Source organism: Trachurus trachurus, assembly GCF_905171665.1.
Source record: "Trachurus trachurus genome assembly, chromosome: 15".
In the NCBI taxonomy this organism is placed as follows: domain Eukaryota; kingdom Metazoa; phylum Chordata; class Actinopteri; order Carangiformes; family Carangidae; genus Trachurus; species Trachurus trachurus.
The window spans coordinates 14,461,656-14,480,786 of NC_139906.1; the positions used below are offsets into that span (position 1 = coordinate 14,461,656).

Genomic DNA, 19,131 nt, shown 5'->3' on the forward strand with positions numbered 1-19,131 from the left:
TTATAAAATCATGAGGAATGGTGAATTCACAGCCATTTGTTGTACGTAGTTCAGCGTATAATATATAATTTACTAAGTCACTAAATATTGATGTAAGTATTGGAAAAGTTCAAAGGAAGATGAAACCAGATGTAAATGGGTGTCAAGGTGTTCTTAAGATATCGTGTCGACTTCCTACTGGCTTTTCCACTGTCTCTCCCTGTCTGGCGGCTACAGCCTAAGCTGTGCTCTAGTGTATGAATTCACAGGCAGAGGCAGCTGCGTCAACAGAGTGTCAGGGAGACTTACTTATACTCTTCCTGGGTGAAGATTGGAATGCGGGAAGGCTGAAGGACGGTGATCTCCACCAACGTGCTGTTCGACTTCACCGGCTCCCCGTCATCATAGGCTATCACAAACAACTGCAAAGGGACAGAACACACAAACAATATACAAATACAAATGCAAGAACATAACTATTACTTTTTTTCACCATAATACTGCTTGCTACACAAATAATTCCCTTTTCCAGGTTGCCAAGCATTCTTTTGTAGACATGTTCAGCATCCTAATAAAGACAGACTGGCAAAATAGGATCTGGCAAAGAGCCTGCAAGGCTCCCAGAGAGTGAGCATGAATGTATTGATCTACATTCATAGACTGTGGAGAATGGGGCCTGGGGGAAGCAGGGCGGAGCGGGGCGGCACAGAAGGAGTAATAGGCAGAAAGAGAATAAACACAGACGAATATTTAAAGAAACGGAGACAGGAGAGAGAAAAGAAACAGAGACTTGAGGTAGACAGACAACAAAGGAGTGCAAGCAGCACATCCTCGTTAGGATCTAATATGCTGCAGCACTTTCTCCAGTGTTCACAATGATATATTTGGCTATGCAAGCTCACTTTAAGCTGGTAAAATATCTTTATGTGAGCACCTAGGAGCCTTTAATAAGAAAGCTCACTATCCCTGGTCACAGATACAAAAGAAAAAGACCTGATCACTGCCAGTGATAATTTGATTTTAAAGGGTCAATACGGACACATTTGTAAAACAATGGCATTCACTGCAAGTTATATAACATTAAAACAAGCGAGGCAGAGCACTAACCGTTTACAGTAAAGAAATACTAACAATAATAGCAGCATGAATGATATCAATGTGGTTTCAAAGGCAATGTAGTTCTTGTATTTGTGATATAGGATTTGACTTTCATGGTTATACAATTACCATCAGTTTTACTTTTAAATTCCCCATTTATCGTAATTCATCATCATTATTACCTATTAGCCCAAACGAATCATTGTGTATTTGTTTTGTTTACAGTGTGATCTGACATCTAAAATAGTCAAGCCAATACTGTTTGCCACCACAGCTCCCCACCTCAACTCAGTCTCCTCCTTATGTGCTTCATATTTTTCTATTGATTTAATTAAGATAAGATTTCATATTAATGTGTGTGCATTAAAGGCATGGGGGGATTAGCTCAGATTCCCTGAGAGTACTGTCAAAGGGTAGCTCCCTTTCTGCTAACTATAATTGTAATCTAACTGTATCTGTGTCCGTTCAGTACAAATGGACAATTCCTGGACACACTCCAAGTGTCTCTGACAGACTCACAGAATAACATTAATATCCTGAAAGCGCCACTCTGATATTACAAGCAGCAGCAGCTTGTCACGGATACTGTCACCATAATCACTGCCGCTCACCTTAAATGTGACACTGGGCTCTTCATTGAGGTTGACCCGGGTGATGACTCTCCCAGTTTTCTCTTCCACATCAAAGATACTCCCACTGTAAGGTGACCTGTCGTGGTCCACTGTGTAGCGGACAAAACTGGCTGGTGTACCCTGGAGGAAGGAGACAGAAGAAAAACATGAACCATAAGCCTGTTAAAATAACTTCCACATTTTCAGATGAAGCTGTGAAGACAGAGAGAAGTGCCAAAATAATTAAGCAGTGGAAAATGTATTCGACCCATAAGGGTATAGCAATATCGATTGCTAGGGAATATAACTTTATTTTTTGTTGGATTTCATTGTTTATTCATGTGACAGAGGCGGGGTGGTTTACATAAGAAAGGGTTGCTCTTCTCTGTGCAATATGAAAATTACCAAAATGTCTCACTTTATACTCCCTTCCAATTCACCAACTCATAGTTTATCATACTGTAGTCCTCGTTAGTCTGTCCTCATCATTAATATAATATAATATAAACTCAGTGTTATTCATTGATTCAGACCTCTTCCCTTTCATTTGGAATATAACACTTCTCCATTAAACCAGCCCCTCTAGTCTCCAGCCTTACATTCATTAGCGAGAGCCTGGCTTTAATATGACCCTTTGATTAAGATTAATCATGGTTCCTGATTACTAATCATCTCTATATCTTATCCCATTCCAGTTTCATCCCTTTGGACCTCAAATTCGGTCTGATTTTTTAATTAGCTTTTTGAAGATCCACTCCCTTGTCTGAACTGCTTTTGCTCCCCAGGGACAAAGTAAAACCTGGGGCGAGAGAGAGAGGTAAATCCTGTAGTAGCAGTGGATCCCTTGGGAGGCTTACTCACACAAATGTGTCTCTAAGAGGTTACAAAACAATCTGAGCGAATGCGCTAAGTGGATCCTCAGAAAAAGGGTCTCATCTCTAAAAGCTTTTCAAATTGTTTTCTAACATGTAATGCAAAAGATGTCAGGACAGTATCATTAATAAAATAAAAACAGCACACACAGTAGAATCTAATATAGTGGCTTCAGTAGAAAAAACATTCATAGTGACGGCAGCAGAGACGGTTAAAAGTGCTCAGCGCTCATTTGCTCAGGGCTAAATGTTGTCAACAGTGTGAGTTCTCCCCATTTGTGTGATTAGCTTGCCTTTCAAAATCTATACATCTAACTTAGCCCTGGACCAGAACAAAGCAAACAGATGCCTCACTAATAACAAAATACCTTCCAGTTTACATTTTGCAAAACAGATTGCACAATTTCAAGTTAATCAGTGTTTTCAGGTTTTGAACAATTTTTGGCATTAGTAATTGGTGCATTTTCTTGCAGCAGCTCAGAGTGGCTCTGAAATGATGTTTAAACATGAGTCAGACTGTGAATGTACTGTAATTACAGCGGTATGTTACCCCATCTCTGTCAACACGCATTTTCAGCTTTACACCTTTTCTTGTCTGGCATTCAACTCACAGATTATGAATGTTTTATGTCCACTGCTGGGGTGAACTCACTGCGTCATTAACATTGCAGATAAGTGACAAAAACTGTGGACGTACAACAGCTACTTAGCAACTAATAACTGCAATCTTGAGCAAGATTTTAACAAGACACACACGTTCTTTTCAAATGCATTTTGTTGTTGTGCATGCCCCCCCCCCCCCCAATAAGAAAACAGTTCTCTCAAGTATAAAACAGCCAGGTCATGAATTAAAGAACAAGCTCAGGCCCACTAAGAAACAGCGAATGATGCTTCAGAAACACCACAGCCAAGCTTGAGCTGATAATTCAAGACAGTAAATACAACACATTAACACATCTTGTTGGAGAGATGGTTAAATTTGGATTTGAGTTGTATGTGACTAAAAGATTAGTGCAGACATCTGTGTAAAAAGGTGAACTTTCTCAGCTGTGATGAACAAAGAAGTGAAGCGGAAAAAGAAACTTTCACTTTCAGTCATAAAAAAACACTCTTCAATTCAGGTGCAGAGGAACGTTTGTCTCCATGGTGATTTCCTCTCTTATTGAGGAAAGTATTAATATTGACGTTGAGTGGCACTGCCAAAAATGCAGCCAGGTTTAAAAAAATCATCATTATGCCATCTCCCAAGGTACGGGTGGGTAGATATTACTGTATGCCTTCTCCCCAGAAAGTGCAAAAACAGAGCAAACAAGGGAAAAGAGCAAAAATGGTTGACACATGATCACCCTCAGATATAAATGTATATGTTGCATCACAACCACAGAGCTGAGTGACTCTCTCCATCTTCCCTCTTTTTTGTGAGCAGATTTTTTATGAGCCTGTGTAATGGAGGGAGAATATGTGTGTTTAACAAGCACCAGACTAAAACCCTGCACCACGAAACAGAGGTGTCTATGACAGGCATCCTGTCAATAAAATGCTTTGAACTCTCAAATACAGGTAAATAAGAGACTGGGTTAGTCGGCTCCTGTTAGGAAACCTAATCTCGCTGTCTGTCAAACCAATGGGAGATTGGGAGAAGTGGGGAGGGCAGTCTCCCCTTGGGAGGGGAAGTGAGATATGCTGCAGTCACTATAGCACTCTCAAGATGTTCTACCACCACCCACAGCCAGGACTGACAGGCATCTATATCCCTGAATGTGTTTTGGGGCTGCAGAGAGTACACAAGCTTGACAAGATCTGGTAGAATCCCATGAGCAAGAGAGCCACTAATAACAAGCATTGACAAGAGTCCGCACACACGACTTTTCTGAAGAACTTGTTAAGAGCTGGAAGCTTTTAGGGAAAGGCAGAGGGGCACTGGGGGATTCTGATTCCCCTTTTTCATAGTTAAAATTTAAAAATAAATTCAAAAAAAGAGACTGTGTTATAAGAGGCTGATTTGGTGAAGTTTCTATAAAAGGAAAAGAAACATTCTGTAACGCTGCCAAGAAGAAAAAAGGGGATGTGAGTAGGAAGACTGCTGAGTCACCAAGTGCAATAAAATTTCAAGGTGCGTGGGGCTGCCAATAAAAGGAGGTTCAGCTGAGGTGAATGACATGGAACCAAACATTTGCAGGGGCTGGTACTTTGCTAACTATGCATGTTAAACTATTGATAAACTAAGGAACTACTCTCCCAAACAATTGTTGCATTGCTTCCTCTTAGACACACAATTTCTCGTCTCAACAAGGTGGCACACTTTCTCTTCTGCATTGTGTAATTTTGTTCCTTGGCTTGCAGACTCCAAAAGACTACAACAGAAAAAAAAAGTCTTCATAGCTCGGAGAGTCCCAGGAGAATCTGCTTAGATATTGTGAGGAATCATGACGCTGTCTGAGGCAACTGGTAGATGACTCATACAAGTGAAGATGTTAAACAAGACCCCGTCACAATTAGAACTACTGGTGCGGAAAGAAAATATAGACAGCACTGTAGCTTTAATGAGAGCATCGCAGTTTTGAAAACATCTTTAAAATGCAGCGTGTGAAATGCTACGGGTAAATTGGCTGATGTTCTGCAAGAGACATGTAGTGAGAAGGTAAAAATCATCCAGCAAGGCTTTCATCTCTGCTTCTTTTATTAGAGACAGATATGGAATCAACACACTTCATGTGCTTTGAAATTTAACACACTGCATATTTTAAATATAAATATGAAATGGGATAAATAGCATTTTGATCATACTCACAGGTGGGTCTTGGTCCTCAGCAAACACAGTTGTGATGATTGTTCCTTTCTCTGCATTGGGCGCCACCATGCCTTTATAGAGGTCTTGGCTAAAGATGGGGGAGAAGTCATTCATGTCCTAAAAAGAAACAAAAAACAAAATAAGAGATTTTAATAAATGTACTGCTAGTTTTGCTTAACAGTTATTTGACAATCATTACAACATGAATGGGTTGGTGCAGTACAAAATACTCAATTACACTCCTTTGACAATAATAAAGAAGGAGGCATGACAGGTATCTCTTTGGTGACACATACAATTTGGCATTAAAAGGGTCAAAGTAAGTTGTCAGTGTAATGTAGTACAACCTTTGCTGATGCTGTCTCCCATGCTAAAACAGTTATATTGTAGCGGTGCAGATTTAGCAGCTGCTGCTTTGTTCGATTTTTGTTAACACTTCCAGCAGGCAAGAGCAAGATTCAGACAAATGTTCCCACAGCGGTAATTCACTGTCCTCTGTGTTTTTGTCGCTGTAGTTCAAGAACTGTGCATCTAAGCTGAATATTATCACATTTAAACAGACACAGACACAGACACACATACATATAAATAATACATAGATAGAATGTACTGTGCTTTTACAGTTGGCAATAATCCTCCCATAATCTCATGTTATGGTGCCTTGACATGACTCAATGTAATCACAGTTAGTCACATTTACATTTACACATAAGGTACATGAACGTTTAAGGAAAATATGAAAATGTATACATGTATAATACTGTCAGTTGTGATAATACATGTTTCATAGTTTCATTGTTAGAGATGAACATAAAAAAAATCACTCTATAACACCTGATGTTACAGTTAAGTACTAGAAATTAGCTTATTGTCACTGCTGCCTAAGATGATGGACAAGTAAGAATTTAGTGTAATTTTCCTGACAGGACCTCTGGAAAACTGACGCTCAATTCTAAGTCTGTCTGATCCCTTCAACCAAGCAGACACAGAAATGCACAAAAATCCTGTGAGTCCCGGGACATCAAAACTGAATGAGCAGGCTGACAGGGTATCATAAAAATCTTAAGTGTGTGAAAAATAAACTCTAATGCAGGGCCTAACAACCACAATAACAAGACTGATGAAACTTTGTGAACGCTGCTTTCTTATCAAATATTTTCTCTACGTAACTCCCGGTCCATCCGATGAAACAGTGTTGCTGGGATTATGGCTCCTCAGAACACATGTGAAGAACTTAACATCAGGAATGCTTTTAATCACCTTCTAGCTGTAAATAATGCACAGCAGATCAATGCTGTATTGTGGTCCTGCACATAAATGAAATCTTCTTAACCGTGCAACCCCTGCTTCAGTGTGTGAGAATGAACACTCCAGTAAGCCATTCATACATCTCTCAGGAATAGCTTAACTCTATGGTGTAAGTGCAGGAGCCTGATCTTCCTTTCTCTTGACTTTTCTCTTTGCTTTCCACTGTTTTGAGTGAGCAATGGGCAACGGCATGTGTTCTATAAACTCTGTGGTGGAGGCCAGCCTCCCTTTGATCTGTACACAGGTTTAGTGTTTCCTAGCAGAAAATCTATGATCCAGCTCTTGCTTTGAACAACAAAGCCTGATCCTTGTGCTCGAGTGTTCACAAGGAGGCTGTGAACAAGACGCATGCAGAGACGCACTTATCTTTACTTAAAACATACATGTGCAGCACTTGCATCTCCATCGATGCGCGCGCGCGCTCTCGTGCCTACACACACGTGCGCGCACACTGGGTGTCTGTCTCTTACATTGCTCAAGTGCAAGAAAAGACGAAAGAGTTTGGGAGACTCAATTCAGAACAGCCAGACATGCAGGACACAGGAATGCATCACTGAAAGACATCCGACAAAAGAGACAACAACAAAACCGACGAGGGGAAATCAAACACAAGTGACTTCAAATGCGTGGAATCAGTTCCATCTCTCGTCCCCGAGAAGCCAGTGTGACTCCATTAGGCTCATTCTAATTCATGTCTGCCATTTCAAATAGCACACGCTGGTTTGATATCAGGGGTTGTGCAGTGCCTTATCCTATCAAACACTGTTCCTGGGCGACAGCACGAATGCTGCAACAAAGCATGTCCTTATCGGAGGACAAACTTACTCCAGGTTGGCAGATCGTGTGGCGAGCTGGCTTGAATAAGCTCAAGAATTTCCTCCCTTTTGGTCTAATATAGAGAGCTTAAAGGGTGGACTAAATTCATAGACAGATAAATGTGCATGCACACATTCTGGAGCATAGAATTACTCACAGAATGAAAACACACACCCATTAAGACACAAACACACACATACACATTCACAACACAAGGCGTCTAATCCTTTGGTTAGGATTCAGCTGTTAATCTCTTGAAAGGTTGGAAAGGGAACACAAGCTCCTGAAAAACCTGACATAATTGCTGTCACAAAGCTAATGAGTCATTCAGATCTGGAATAGCACTTTGTGCAGGCAGAAACACCTATCCATCACTCCTCTTTGTCCTAATGATGCTGAGAGAGGGAAAGCAGGTTTGGAGGCCGAAACATGTTTTACAAAGGAAATTCATTCAGCTCCCGCTCTGAATGGCATACACTGGATTTCATATCACAATAGTGGTGCAGGTGCCTCATTGTACAATATGTTTCCAATCCCCTGTTGGAATGTGGGTTAGACCAGCTATTAATACAGTAAAACTCCGCTAATGACCATCCACATATTCACTGCCAGTGTTGCAGACCCTATGGGACAATGAGGATGGCTGGAAGGAAAATGACAACTGAGAGTTTTCATTGGACTGACCATCCAGGGGGCTCTTACCGTGATTCGGACCGTGACGGTAGCTTGCCCTGGAGGCATGACCCCTCCTTGGTCGACAGCTTCCACCTGGAAAATGTAAGAAGCCCCCATACCCATAGCTGCCAGGCTCTCGAAGTCCAGCGGCTGCAGCACAGCCAACTCCCCTGTGACAGGGTTCAGAGAGAACAGCTGCCTGGCCGACTCGGTCTTGATCCGATACGTGACATTGGAAAAGAGGTCTGAGTCCACTGCCTGTGAGCAGGAGGAGAAAGAGGAGAGGGATGAATAGGAAAAACTATTAGAGTATATTCAAGGCAACACAGGGAGCTCGGGAAGAACTGGTGGTGGCGGAAGAAAAGAGAGGAAGAGCTATATATATTCAAAATTGGGACCTTTATATATATATATAGTATATCGACATATAAGCTGGTGGGTAAAGGCTGCAGCAATAAATATTAATGTTTCTATTTTAATTTTTTGTTCAATGCTGCAGGGGTTACTTACATCAATCATTAATGGGCTCTGATTAAATTAAACCACTAAGGAAAGCTTAAGATGGCCCTCATTGCATTAAATCACAACTCCCAAAGTAGATCTAATTTGCACAGGCTTCTGTGAAAAGAGATTATTAGTACCAGTATGTGGACAGATAAATGCATATTGGTGTGTGGCCGTTCACACATAAAGTCGTAAATAAAGTCGCAAATTTAGGACTTTATTCTCGTGAATTTAGGACTTTATTCTCGTAATGTTATGACTTTTTTCTCATAGGAAATGTATGACTTTATTCTCGGAGTCTGTGTTGTTGTTTTTTCCTCAATGTGGCTCCGTCGTACCTTTGACCTGCTGGTGGCACAAAACTAAAAGTCATACAATCAGCAAAGTCAAATTTCCACCCCTGATGACCTTAAAAATCTATAGTAAATGTTATGGCAATCCATCAAATAGCCAGGATATTTAAGAGTCAAAAATGTCCACCTTTCAGTCGTAGTACAGGAAGATTTAGAGGATCATTAAAGGCTGTCGCTTTCATTCTCTGGGAACCAATGACCAAGAGGTGGACCAACTGAGCGAGCTGATAGTTAATACATCAGGTATAAGCGGTAGGTCTCCTCTCAGCCTCTTCCTTCTTTCAAGGTCTCTCTGGCTGTCTCACTTTCTCTCTTTAGGTGTCTTGTCAGCCACTGCATCCTCTTAGAGTTCAGGTGTCGTTGTCTCGGAGATTAATGGTGTCACAGCGCCACTGTCACTCACATCCCTCACCCTCAACCCCCAACCCTGCTGTTCCTCAGTCTCTCCTCCAACTTTATCCCTCACTGAGAACTGTCACTCACAATATGGCAGCAATTACTCGCTCTTCTGCTCTGCGTGTGCAAGGTTTCTCCATACCTTCCTTCAGTGCAAACATGTCCACCGACATTTGACAGTGCTGATTTTACCTAAAGACAGATTCCACCGCGTTAAAGAGTTGTTGAGCCTTTGCACATCCGTTAATGTTTGTTGGGGGAGACGAAAAATTTCTTCTACTAAGGACTGTTTATGACTTCGAAATCCAGCTTTAAGTCTAATTCTGTCAAAAAATGCCCAAGGAGCTGTCACGTTAGGAGGAAAAAAATTTAACTCTGCTGTGTACATAAGGCTGTGTACATTTGTGTCAGGGTAAATGTTTCCACTTGAAAGTGTTTGACATTTTAAACACTAAATTGCCAGCACTTGAAGTTAAAATATGCTAAAAGGCTGTTAATACAACAGTTGTTTGAAGTGCCCATGCTGCGTGAGACAAATAAAGACAAGAGACATATATAAACGAACAAAACTAAAATGTAGTACTTACGCTTAGCTGAAGAACTACAGTTCCCACGGGACTGTTTTCAGGTACATTCACCACATAGGTTTCTTGGGAGAAGACTGGGCTGTTGTCATCTATATCCGTGACCTGAACTGAGAGGGTCAAGGTTGTTCGACGTGGATCCACAGCCCCATCTGAGGCCTCTACTACCAGGTCATACTGGCTCCTCAGCTCCCGATCCAGAGGCACTTTTGTATAGATGCTGCCATTTTCACTGATTATAAACAAGTTGGGATGATTCACAATCCGGTAGCGCACCTGGCCATTAGCTCCTAAATCTGGATCTGTGGCCTGGAGAGAGAGAGAAAATCATCAGAGGACTTGTGTTTAGCCTCAGTCTATTTAAATGCCTGCTTCTGAAAAGGAAAGCCACCCATGTGTTTCAGAGCAAATATGCCCTAGAAGAGGAGATAAAATCTCTGAGAGAGCAAAATGCTTGTCCCCTCTAAGAAGCAGCAATAAAGAAGCCATATGCTATCTTGAAGACCTGCAAATCTCTTCAGACTCCTCCATTGATAAAAGGTCAACCCTTCTCCCCAAACTGTCATTGGAAGTCAGCTCCTCAACCTGCATTGCGGAACAGAGGTAACCTGACTTCCCATCTCGCTAAAACAGACAGAGGAGACATGCCGTCCATCCTCAAGGGGACATTCATGTTCTTCTCAGCCACCGATGCACCACAAATTCATCTGTGCTTATCCCTCCAAAGGGCAGACTAGAACCTTCCAGACTGTTCAGCCTCCTCTCTGCGCTACCATGAGAGATGATGACAGCTGCTCAGCTCCTGCCTCTCAACCAGCTAGCATAGTTTCACCTTTACCAGAAGGGACCTCGAGTTGCCCCTGCCTTGAAGTGCTTGAGGTATATGGACATGTAACATCTTTGCATAGACAACTATGATCACTGCATCAATGATTATCTTAGGAAGCTACACCACAACCTAATTGATTTGGCCCATGCAATCCAAAGAGAGAAAATTAAACTTGTGTGGAAGAAAACCTCTTAAGGTGTTAACACGTTTATACGATCACTACCTCCAAGTGTCAGAAATAACTTCAAAGAGGTCCATCAAGCACTAATTGTTAAGTTCTCTTTTTTTTTTTTTTTTTACTGCTGATGAGATTGCTTCAACGTTTGCAGCCTCCTAAATTAAACATTCTTTCATGCATTAATGGTAAGTGCTCAGAGGAAAACTCAACCTTCAAGTCTTTATTTTTGCAGAACCTTCATCTGTGTGCATGCAGCCACGTTGTACTGATGACACAGATGGTAAAACATGGTCATTTCCAAGGAAAGAGGGAACATGTGAGGCAGCCAGCTGGCACTCTGGCGCATCGCATAGACCTACTGCCTCAAAAGGCCACCCTCACAACAGCTGGAGGGGGGTGACAAAAGGCAGCGTTGGGACAGCGAGCATCAATGTGTCCACCAAATGCCTCGAGAGCCTCTGAATGTTTCTTTACCTACAACCACTCAGGGCTTTTACACCCCCAAGTAACAGGACAGGCTCACCCACATAAATCAACTCCCCCTCGAGACTTACGTTTGAAATCAGTTTGGGTGATCTGATGTCTCATTTCAAACCCTCCTAAGACAAGTTAGTAAACTTAAATATAGATTAAATATAAATATAGCCTGGATAATCTGATGGAAGCGTAATAGTCAGCTAATGTTGCAATAGTCATTATCCTACACTAGACTGGGACAAAAGAAAGAGTTGGTGTGCTCGCTAAATTAAACGTTACTAAAAAGTCATCAATAATGGTCATTCCCTCCTGGTGCTGCTGAAGTACACTGACAACCTGTAGGAAACACTGAAAATCCATTTACATTCATCAATAATAGCAGAGAGAGATAAATATTCACCAATGCACAGCATATGAATAACACATTTACTGAAAACTGAAATGCAGAGGTATTTCCCTTTAGGCAAACTATGAGGTTGATGTGATCCATTACACGATCCATTAGAGCTTAGCGTTAGCGTGTGTTTACAGAGGCTTCAAGAACAAAGCCATGTAACTTCTAGTATTACAAACACACCAACACAGCTCTTACACACTTCTCAGTCTCTGTCAGAGACTGATGAGCAATCAGAAGTTTAAAAGGCCAGAGCCCTCTATCATGCAAAAAGAAATCCTTGAAAGCTCAATCACAATTTGATAGCAGGCGCAGCATTCATAAAATACAGAGTCAGGTCAAAACTGAAAAAAAAGAAGAAAAAATGGCACGTGGTGTTACTGATATGATTTTGTGGGCAAATTACAACGTTTAATTCCTGTGTGGATATGACAGATCATTATTATGCCTGTGCATACGCATCTGTGTGTTCATATGCCAACTGTCACCAGCATGGTGGTAATTCTTTGTTGTAATTGAGAGGGAGAGGGGAAAGAGGTAGAGAAAAAAAAAACAGATACACACACACACAGACAGGGAGTTTAAGTCTCATTTCATCTGTCTGTTTGGAAATAATTGCTCAACCTCAGTGCAAGTGAGGACAAAGCAGCACAAAGAGGGGAAATAAGTCCACATATGGCTGCTAAAAGCTGCCCCCAATTTGTTGTACATGGAGTGCCTGACAAATATTTAAAGCCAAGGCTAAAAATTGGACTTCAGCATTAATCCTTCACAGACTAAAGAACATCATGTCAGTGTGTGTGTGCATATGGCAGAGATAGGGACTCGAGTTTGCAACTCGAACTCAACTTGAACAATCATTATTTTCTTGCCTTGTGCTGATCGGCAACCCAATCCTCCATCCTGACAGGATGACCGACGGTGGGTTTTTTTTGCCGTCATAAAACACACTGCTAATGCTGAGCAGCGCCACATGATCCGTGTTCAAATGGATGTTAGATGTTCATATATTGAACTCCTTTTAAAGTGCAGAAAAAACACCAGGCTAAAGAGAGAGGAATAGCAGAGCTCCTCTGACAGCTTGGTCAGCTGCAGGTGAGTGACAGGTGACTGTGAACTGGCAGTTGTTTATTATCATTTTTTTTGATAGGCACTTGAGACTTGACTCGGACTCGTGACCAAAAGCTTGAGACTTCACTTACACTTGCAAAAAAAGACCTGTGAACATCTCTGGCATATGGATCACGACTTCTCTGCTTTGGTAACCCCCACTATTTACCACATGTCACTAAACCATATGGTGTTTTTTTTTTTTTTTTTTTTACATCAGAGCAGTAGTTATGGGAATCTTTGACAGAGTTTTTCAGTCAGGCTCCAGAACTTAAGCCATCCAGTGATGTGTAAGTGGCACAGGCATCTGATTGTGAGGTGGTGGGCAGGCTTGATACATTGATTCTGGGAGACTCAGAACATCCTGCAGGTGAGAGTGGCTGCAGCACAAAAGGCAGCTTGAGCAGGTGGGTGCACTCTTAAGAAAAAGGCCCACGCAGACCTCTGATATATAGTACCTGGGAAATTTGTCTCCTTTGTGTGCTGCCGGCTTGGGTCCAGTGAGTTTTTTGGTCTTTTTGCATTTGCAAAAAGGGCATATTCATCTTGTTTTGAATGATGAATGCTGAAACCTAAAATTTATCCTGAATTGCCCACTTACACTGCAGGCAGAATGATGTCTCGTTTCACCTTGGGCACACTATTTTCAAACATAATATTAAATGTTGATGTGCTCCTCTCAAGACTAAACAAAAAAATGTGATAACTGTACATACATTAACCAAGTGAAATGCAGCAGAGCCTGGGTTGCAAAAGTCCTCAGTTGAAGACATAATAAAACCATGAAACTTTATCAAGGTACGTGCTTGGCAAAAAAAATAGTGTTAAGTTCAACAGCCTCTCCAGTTAGCAACAAATCTACAGAATGCTTCCGTGACGTGTCTGATATGAATGCAAATCCATTTGTCCTCCGGTCATCTGCATGCTCAGATTATAGCTTCCTGTTATAAGCAAACAGAATGGGCTTGTATGATGTAGGATTTGTCAGTCACAGAACAAATGACTCTGTTAGTACAACCAGCAGTGCTGTCAATTGTGATAACCAAGTAAATCGTCTCCAGTCTACGTGAGTGTGTGTAAAATAAGAACAGGTGGGAACCAGTTCCAATTACGATAATCCAAAATGCTTCAGGGATAGCATTAAGTCACTTAATGGCATAATGCATTTGCACTGCAGCCATCTTCACCCTTGGCAACTGCGTAAAGCTTTGTGGGTGACTGCATTGTTACTCCCTCCAGGTAAATTTAAGGCGCTACAGGGGGAAAAAAGATTTTTTACAGTAACATGTCACATTTAAATGTGAAATTACAGAGGAGGCATTAATAGTGCAGTAACTTAACATCTGTATCTCAGTCCTTCATCTGCCACTTAAGACTTTCACTTAGCGTGTCATGTGATAGTGACCTGTAGGCAACTGTTTTGATAGGGACAACATTTACTCAGAAAGCAGGATTTGTAACAGACATGCACTTGCACACAAAGCTCTTAAAGAAAACTTCACATCACAAGACATTATTCAGGCCCGCGGAAAGAGAGCTAGCAGTTAGAGAACATTTGTCAGCCTATCAGGACGGGTGATGAAACACAGAGAAACACTTAAATGGCATACGTTAAATGATGATGCTCTGGCTCCACAACTTTTTTGCTTTTCCTATTTTCTCTTTCACTGTCAGCACTTGAAGTCTGGAAAGTTGTCACTGTCACGTGTGACTCCCAGTGTGTGAACCTAATAGATCTCTGCAGCAGCAGCTCTTCCTTTATGCAATGCTTTTGTTTTCACCTTAGTAAAACTTTGTCATTAGTTAACAAATCAACAGTTAGTCTACCTGACGTTTCTCCCACTTTGTCCCTCTTGATCCACTGTGCCCTTTCGGATGAATTAATGAGGGCAAGTGAGAGTTGAGAAAATGTGAACAAAGGGGCATTTTCATACATACGTAATACACTTACTGGCACTTATAATCTAAATGCCACATCTTAGTCTAATAAATTACATCACTTCAGCAACAAAGAGCTGAGAGTTGTTCTAGAGAATGCGTCCATCTCTCTGACACTCCATCTGTGACTATTAATAATGTCTTAGAAATAAGACACTTAACAGTTGTGTTGCCTACAGTATATGAAAGCACACTCTGCACAAGGTCTCTTCACATACTGTGAAATGCACATAATCTTTTGAAATAATCCAATATGTGTGCCTCCTTCAATGATTAATAAAGTGTCTCTCCACCATGACAAGATTAAGCAAAACACATATACAATAAACAAGCTATAAAGGGGTAGTGGCAACAGGGATGGCTTTGTGACTAGTTTGGTGCATGTGTCTATATGAACAAGCCTTCAACTATGACAACTGTGTCCAGCTTCTGTATTCTCTCGAGATAACTTTTATATGTAGCTAATGTATTTCCGGCTCAATACAATCTAAAGAAAAGTAATTCAAAATGGCAATGAAAAGAATTAAAGATGAAATGAACACTAGATAAAGGTATTGTATACTGTGCAATACTGTATAATAAAGCTGTTTAAATGAAATGAATGAAGTGAATTGATTGTATTGGGAAAAGTAGTTTTGGTTTAGATTTTAAAGTTGATAAAGTTGAAGAGAAGATTATGAGGAAGTTTTCATCCAAGCATAGCACTGAAGCTAAATACAGCTTCACTACATTGGGTTCTGACTCTAGGCACTACAAGATGAATGCTTGCTAAAGATCTGAGGAATCTACTGGGTTTTTGTTCTTCAAGCATATGAGAAATATTTTTATGCCATTAGCCATTTTTGCTACAGTATATTTACGCCATAAGCGATAACTTTATTTATAAAAAGAGAGCAGCACTTTAAAATCTGAAAGACAATGTGAACATTTAAGGAAGGGCACAATGTAACCGACTCACATTTTGAGATTCTTGTTAGAACTCTAGCAGTGACATTTTGAGTGGGCTGCTTTTTAGCCTTTTGGAGAGATGTTGTGTTAAGGCTCTACCACCCAAAGAATTAAACAAATACATAATTTATTTCCTTCTTGCCAACAAGCACAATGACAGCATCTCTATTTTGTCTTTATATAGCTGAACTCGCCTCTATTCATACTTCATAGACACAGTAAGTCTACAAAAGAATAATCATTGGTGAAAGAAATACGGGTGTCATCTGCATAGATATTGTGAGCATCAGTGTCTGGCAGCTCAAAAGGAACAAAATAAGTCAGACATTAGAGGAGTCAGTCAACCATCTGCAAATTTTCTGATGTGACAGAAACCGAATCACTGAACCATTATTTTAATACAGTATGGTGATTTTAGGGAAACCTGCTACATTGAGTAAAAAAAGGCCCCATCCACTCCTGATCAGCTACAGCAGGCTAAGCTGTAGCCTCTCTATGTGGATGTGCATGGAGAGCAGGATTGTGTCGAGCTAAGTACTTTAATGTACTTTTCTTTTCAGTCAGAAAGGCACAACCTCAGCTCAAGTTGGCAAGGCGCCAGCTGAGAAAACCTTGTGAGGCAGGATGGAAAGAGAAAGAAAGACGGTAGTGTGAGCTAAGCCCCAGTTGCGCTGCTGGCTGCATTTCTGTGGAAACACTCAGGAGTGAGAATGGAGGTAGCTTTGCCTCATGCAAACACCAAGCTTCCTTCATATGTCCCTTTGTCTTATTTCACACTTCATAAATTTGCAACATTTAAAAGTAGCATTGTATTACTCCCTGAAAAATGTAATTGGATGCCTTATACTGAAAGTATAGTATATCCTGAAAGCTGACACAACTCATATCATAACTTGTTTCTATAAGCATGTACAAGGACTTGAGAAGGTATTGAAATGGCACACCTAATCAACATGTAATTGATGAGTGTTTAATTACTCGAAAAAGTCTGAAATCACTAACACTTTTAGATCAACCTACAGTAAAATTAAATTAAGATATGCAATTCAAAACTTCATGATCTTCGTAATCCACTGTCAAAACAGATTACATTTATTTCATATATAAATAAGGTTGTATTTATCCAACTACGACAATCATTCTATTTTATTTTGCTGATATTAATATATAAACCTGCTACAGTGGCAGAGACAACTTGCAAACCTGAGCAACATTCATTCCATGACTTGAAAATATATTCTCTAATATTGTAGCAGTAACCCAACAGATCCCCAAAATTGATCTTGTTCAGTTCTTCAAAACAGTAAGTTGGAATGAGATATGAGGACATGAAACCAAGGGGTGAAACTCAAATAGAGGCAATAAAGAAACAAACTCACTGGATGTTACTGCCTCGTCAGGCACTTTGTAGGCATGTGCTGTATGTGCATCCTGACAGAGGATGTGTCCCATCATTATTCCATGATTAATCAACTGACAAACATCAGACCAATTAATCTACAGCCGTAATTAGAAAAATCTGGCAGCTCAGTGGAGCCGAACTAAGCCCGTCAACAGCTTTGGGTGACAATTCTGTCCAACAAGATTGATCATTAAGGTAATTTTTGGATGGGCAAGAGCGGTGAAAGCTAAAGTACAGTTATGGCTTAGTGTCCTGTACAAGACATCTGGATATACATCTGTGGGACAAATGAATGATTTAGATTCCTGGACAAGGGAGGGACATGTGGAAGGTTGGGAAAACAACATTAGTTATTTCAACAATGACAACAAAAAAGTTCTTATAAAACATTAAACTCACCTCGACTTGTCCTACGAACAAGTTGGCCTGTTCTTCTTGCACGGTAAAGTTAGTGGGTAAGGTGATATTAAACATGGGATCGTTATCGTTGACATCAGTGACGACGATGTTCACAGTGGTAGTGGACGTCTAAAGAAAAACAAAGAAAGCAAAAAAAAGCAGTGTTTCATTCATCAGTTTTTCCTTACATGTAGTGTTCAGGGCTTTTTTTTTTTTAAACAACGGCTGACCGGATGCGCAGTTCGGTCTGGGATTGCCAGCGTGTGTTCACAACACACACATGTCCGCAGCAATGGGGCGCTGATGATCATGGTTAATAGGAGTGTGAGACTTCATTTTCTTTGAGTCAGTTTTGCGTCAGTTGTCAGGAGCACCTCGCTGGTGTGCCATCCCTCCCTGTGTCTACACTTCAAACTAAGATTGACTGGTGGGCTTTTTATGAGTGTGACCATGAGCTTTTTTGATGCCTTTATTTGACTGGTAAACAAAACTCTACTGTAGTTCTACATGAGAACAAAATATCGACTGGAAATTCCCCAAAAGGCAGGAAAATAGCATTTGATACCAAAAGTTGAAAATGTCCTCATATATCATTCTAGACCACACCAGGATAAAGTGAAGTAACTCTGGTTTTTTATTTAGTGCTATCATGAGATCAAAATTTCAATTTCTCCCCAGAATCCATCTCAAGACACAGAAAATAAATGAATACTGACATTAAAGTGCAAAAGTAATGGATACAACTATTGAGAGTGTTGAGGTATATAATTAGAAGCACTTACATGCCATCCTACTGATACCACATAGAATTTGTCTGAATGAATCTGAATGCCAACACGGCTGCTTTGCTTGCAAAGGCACGAGAACAGCTCTTAAAAGGGATCTCTGAATCTGAAACACTGACAGAAATACTCACCGTATCTGAATATAACATAATAGTCATCTACTCAGAATTCAGCTTGTACAACTCTGAATTCTTGTTGCTCTAAATGTATTGATGGCAGTCATTACGGTAAGAGCAAACTGCATAAGGTTGTAAGACTGGATGACCTAGTATCTGGGGCATGAAAGCACAAAAATCAGATCCATTGCATCTTTCTTCTTCTCATTGCACAGTTTTACTTCTAGAGCAAAGGTTGCATCAATTAATGAACATACAAATTTCAATGGTATAACACATTATGGAATAAGCCACTATGCTTCTATCTGTTTTGTTTTTAAGAGTTTTTATGTGGGTTTGTTTGGTTTCAAATCCCCCAGGGCTGGGCAGATTCCCTCCAGCACCATTTGAAGTCTTTATCCATGCAGGGCCACTGTGTCGCACTGTCCTGTTGACCTTCAAACAATGACAAAGTGCACGTATGTGTAGCGCTATACTATAAATCAACATAAGAAAATGGCTGAATATGCACAATCTCCGATCCGTCAGAGTACTGGGACAAAGCTGTATGCAAATAATAGTGTAAATG

The 19,131-nt window shown here is 40.6% G+C and overlaps 1 protein-coding gene across 1 annotated transcript in view; it reads right to left on the minus strand.

Moving 5' to 3' along the window:
- LOC310997852 (protocadherin-15-like) overlaps window positions 1–19,131 on the minus strand; it is a gene marked incomplete at both ends in the record, with an annotated part of 138,561 nt that overhangs the window by 50,551 nt on the left and 68,879 nt on the right. Inside the window, 6 exons of the mRNA XM_083987673.1 lie at window positions 289–401; window positions 1,689–1,829; window positions 5,352–5,468; window positions 8,178–8,408; window positions 9,991–10,296; window positions 17,663–17,791. Coding sequence (XP_083843799.1) covers window positions 289–401; window positions 1,689–1,829; window positions 5,352–5,468; window positions 8,178–8,408; window positions 9,991–10,296; window positions 17,663–17,791 — 1,037 coding nt within the window. The remainder of the gene's footprint in view (window positions 1–288; window positions 402–1,688; window positions 1,830–5,351; window positions 5,469–8,177; window positions 8,409–9,990; window positions 10,297–17,662; window positions 17,792–19,131) is intronic.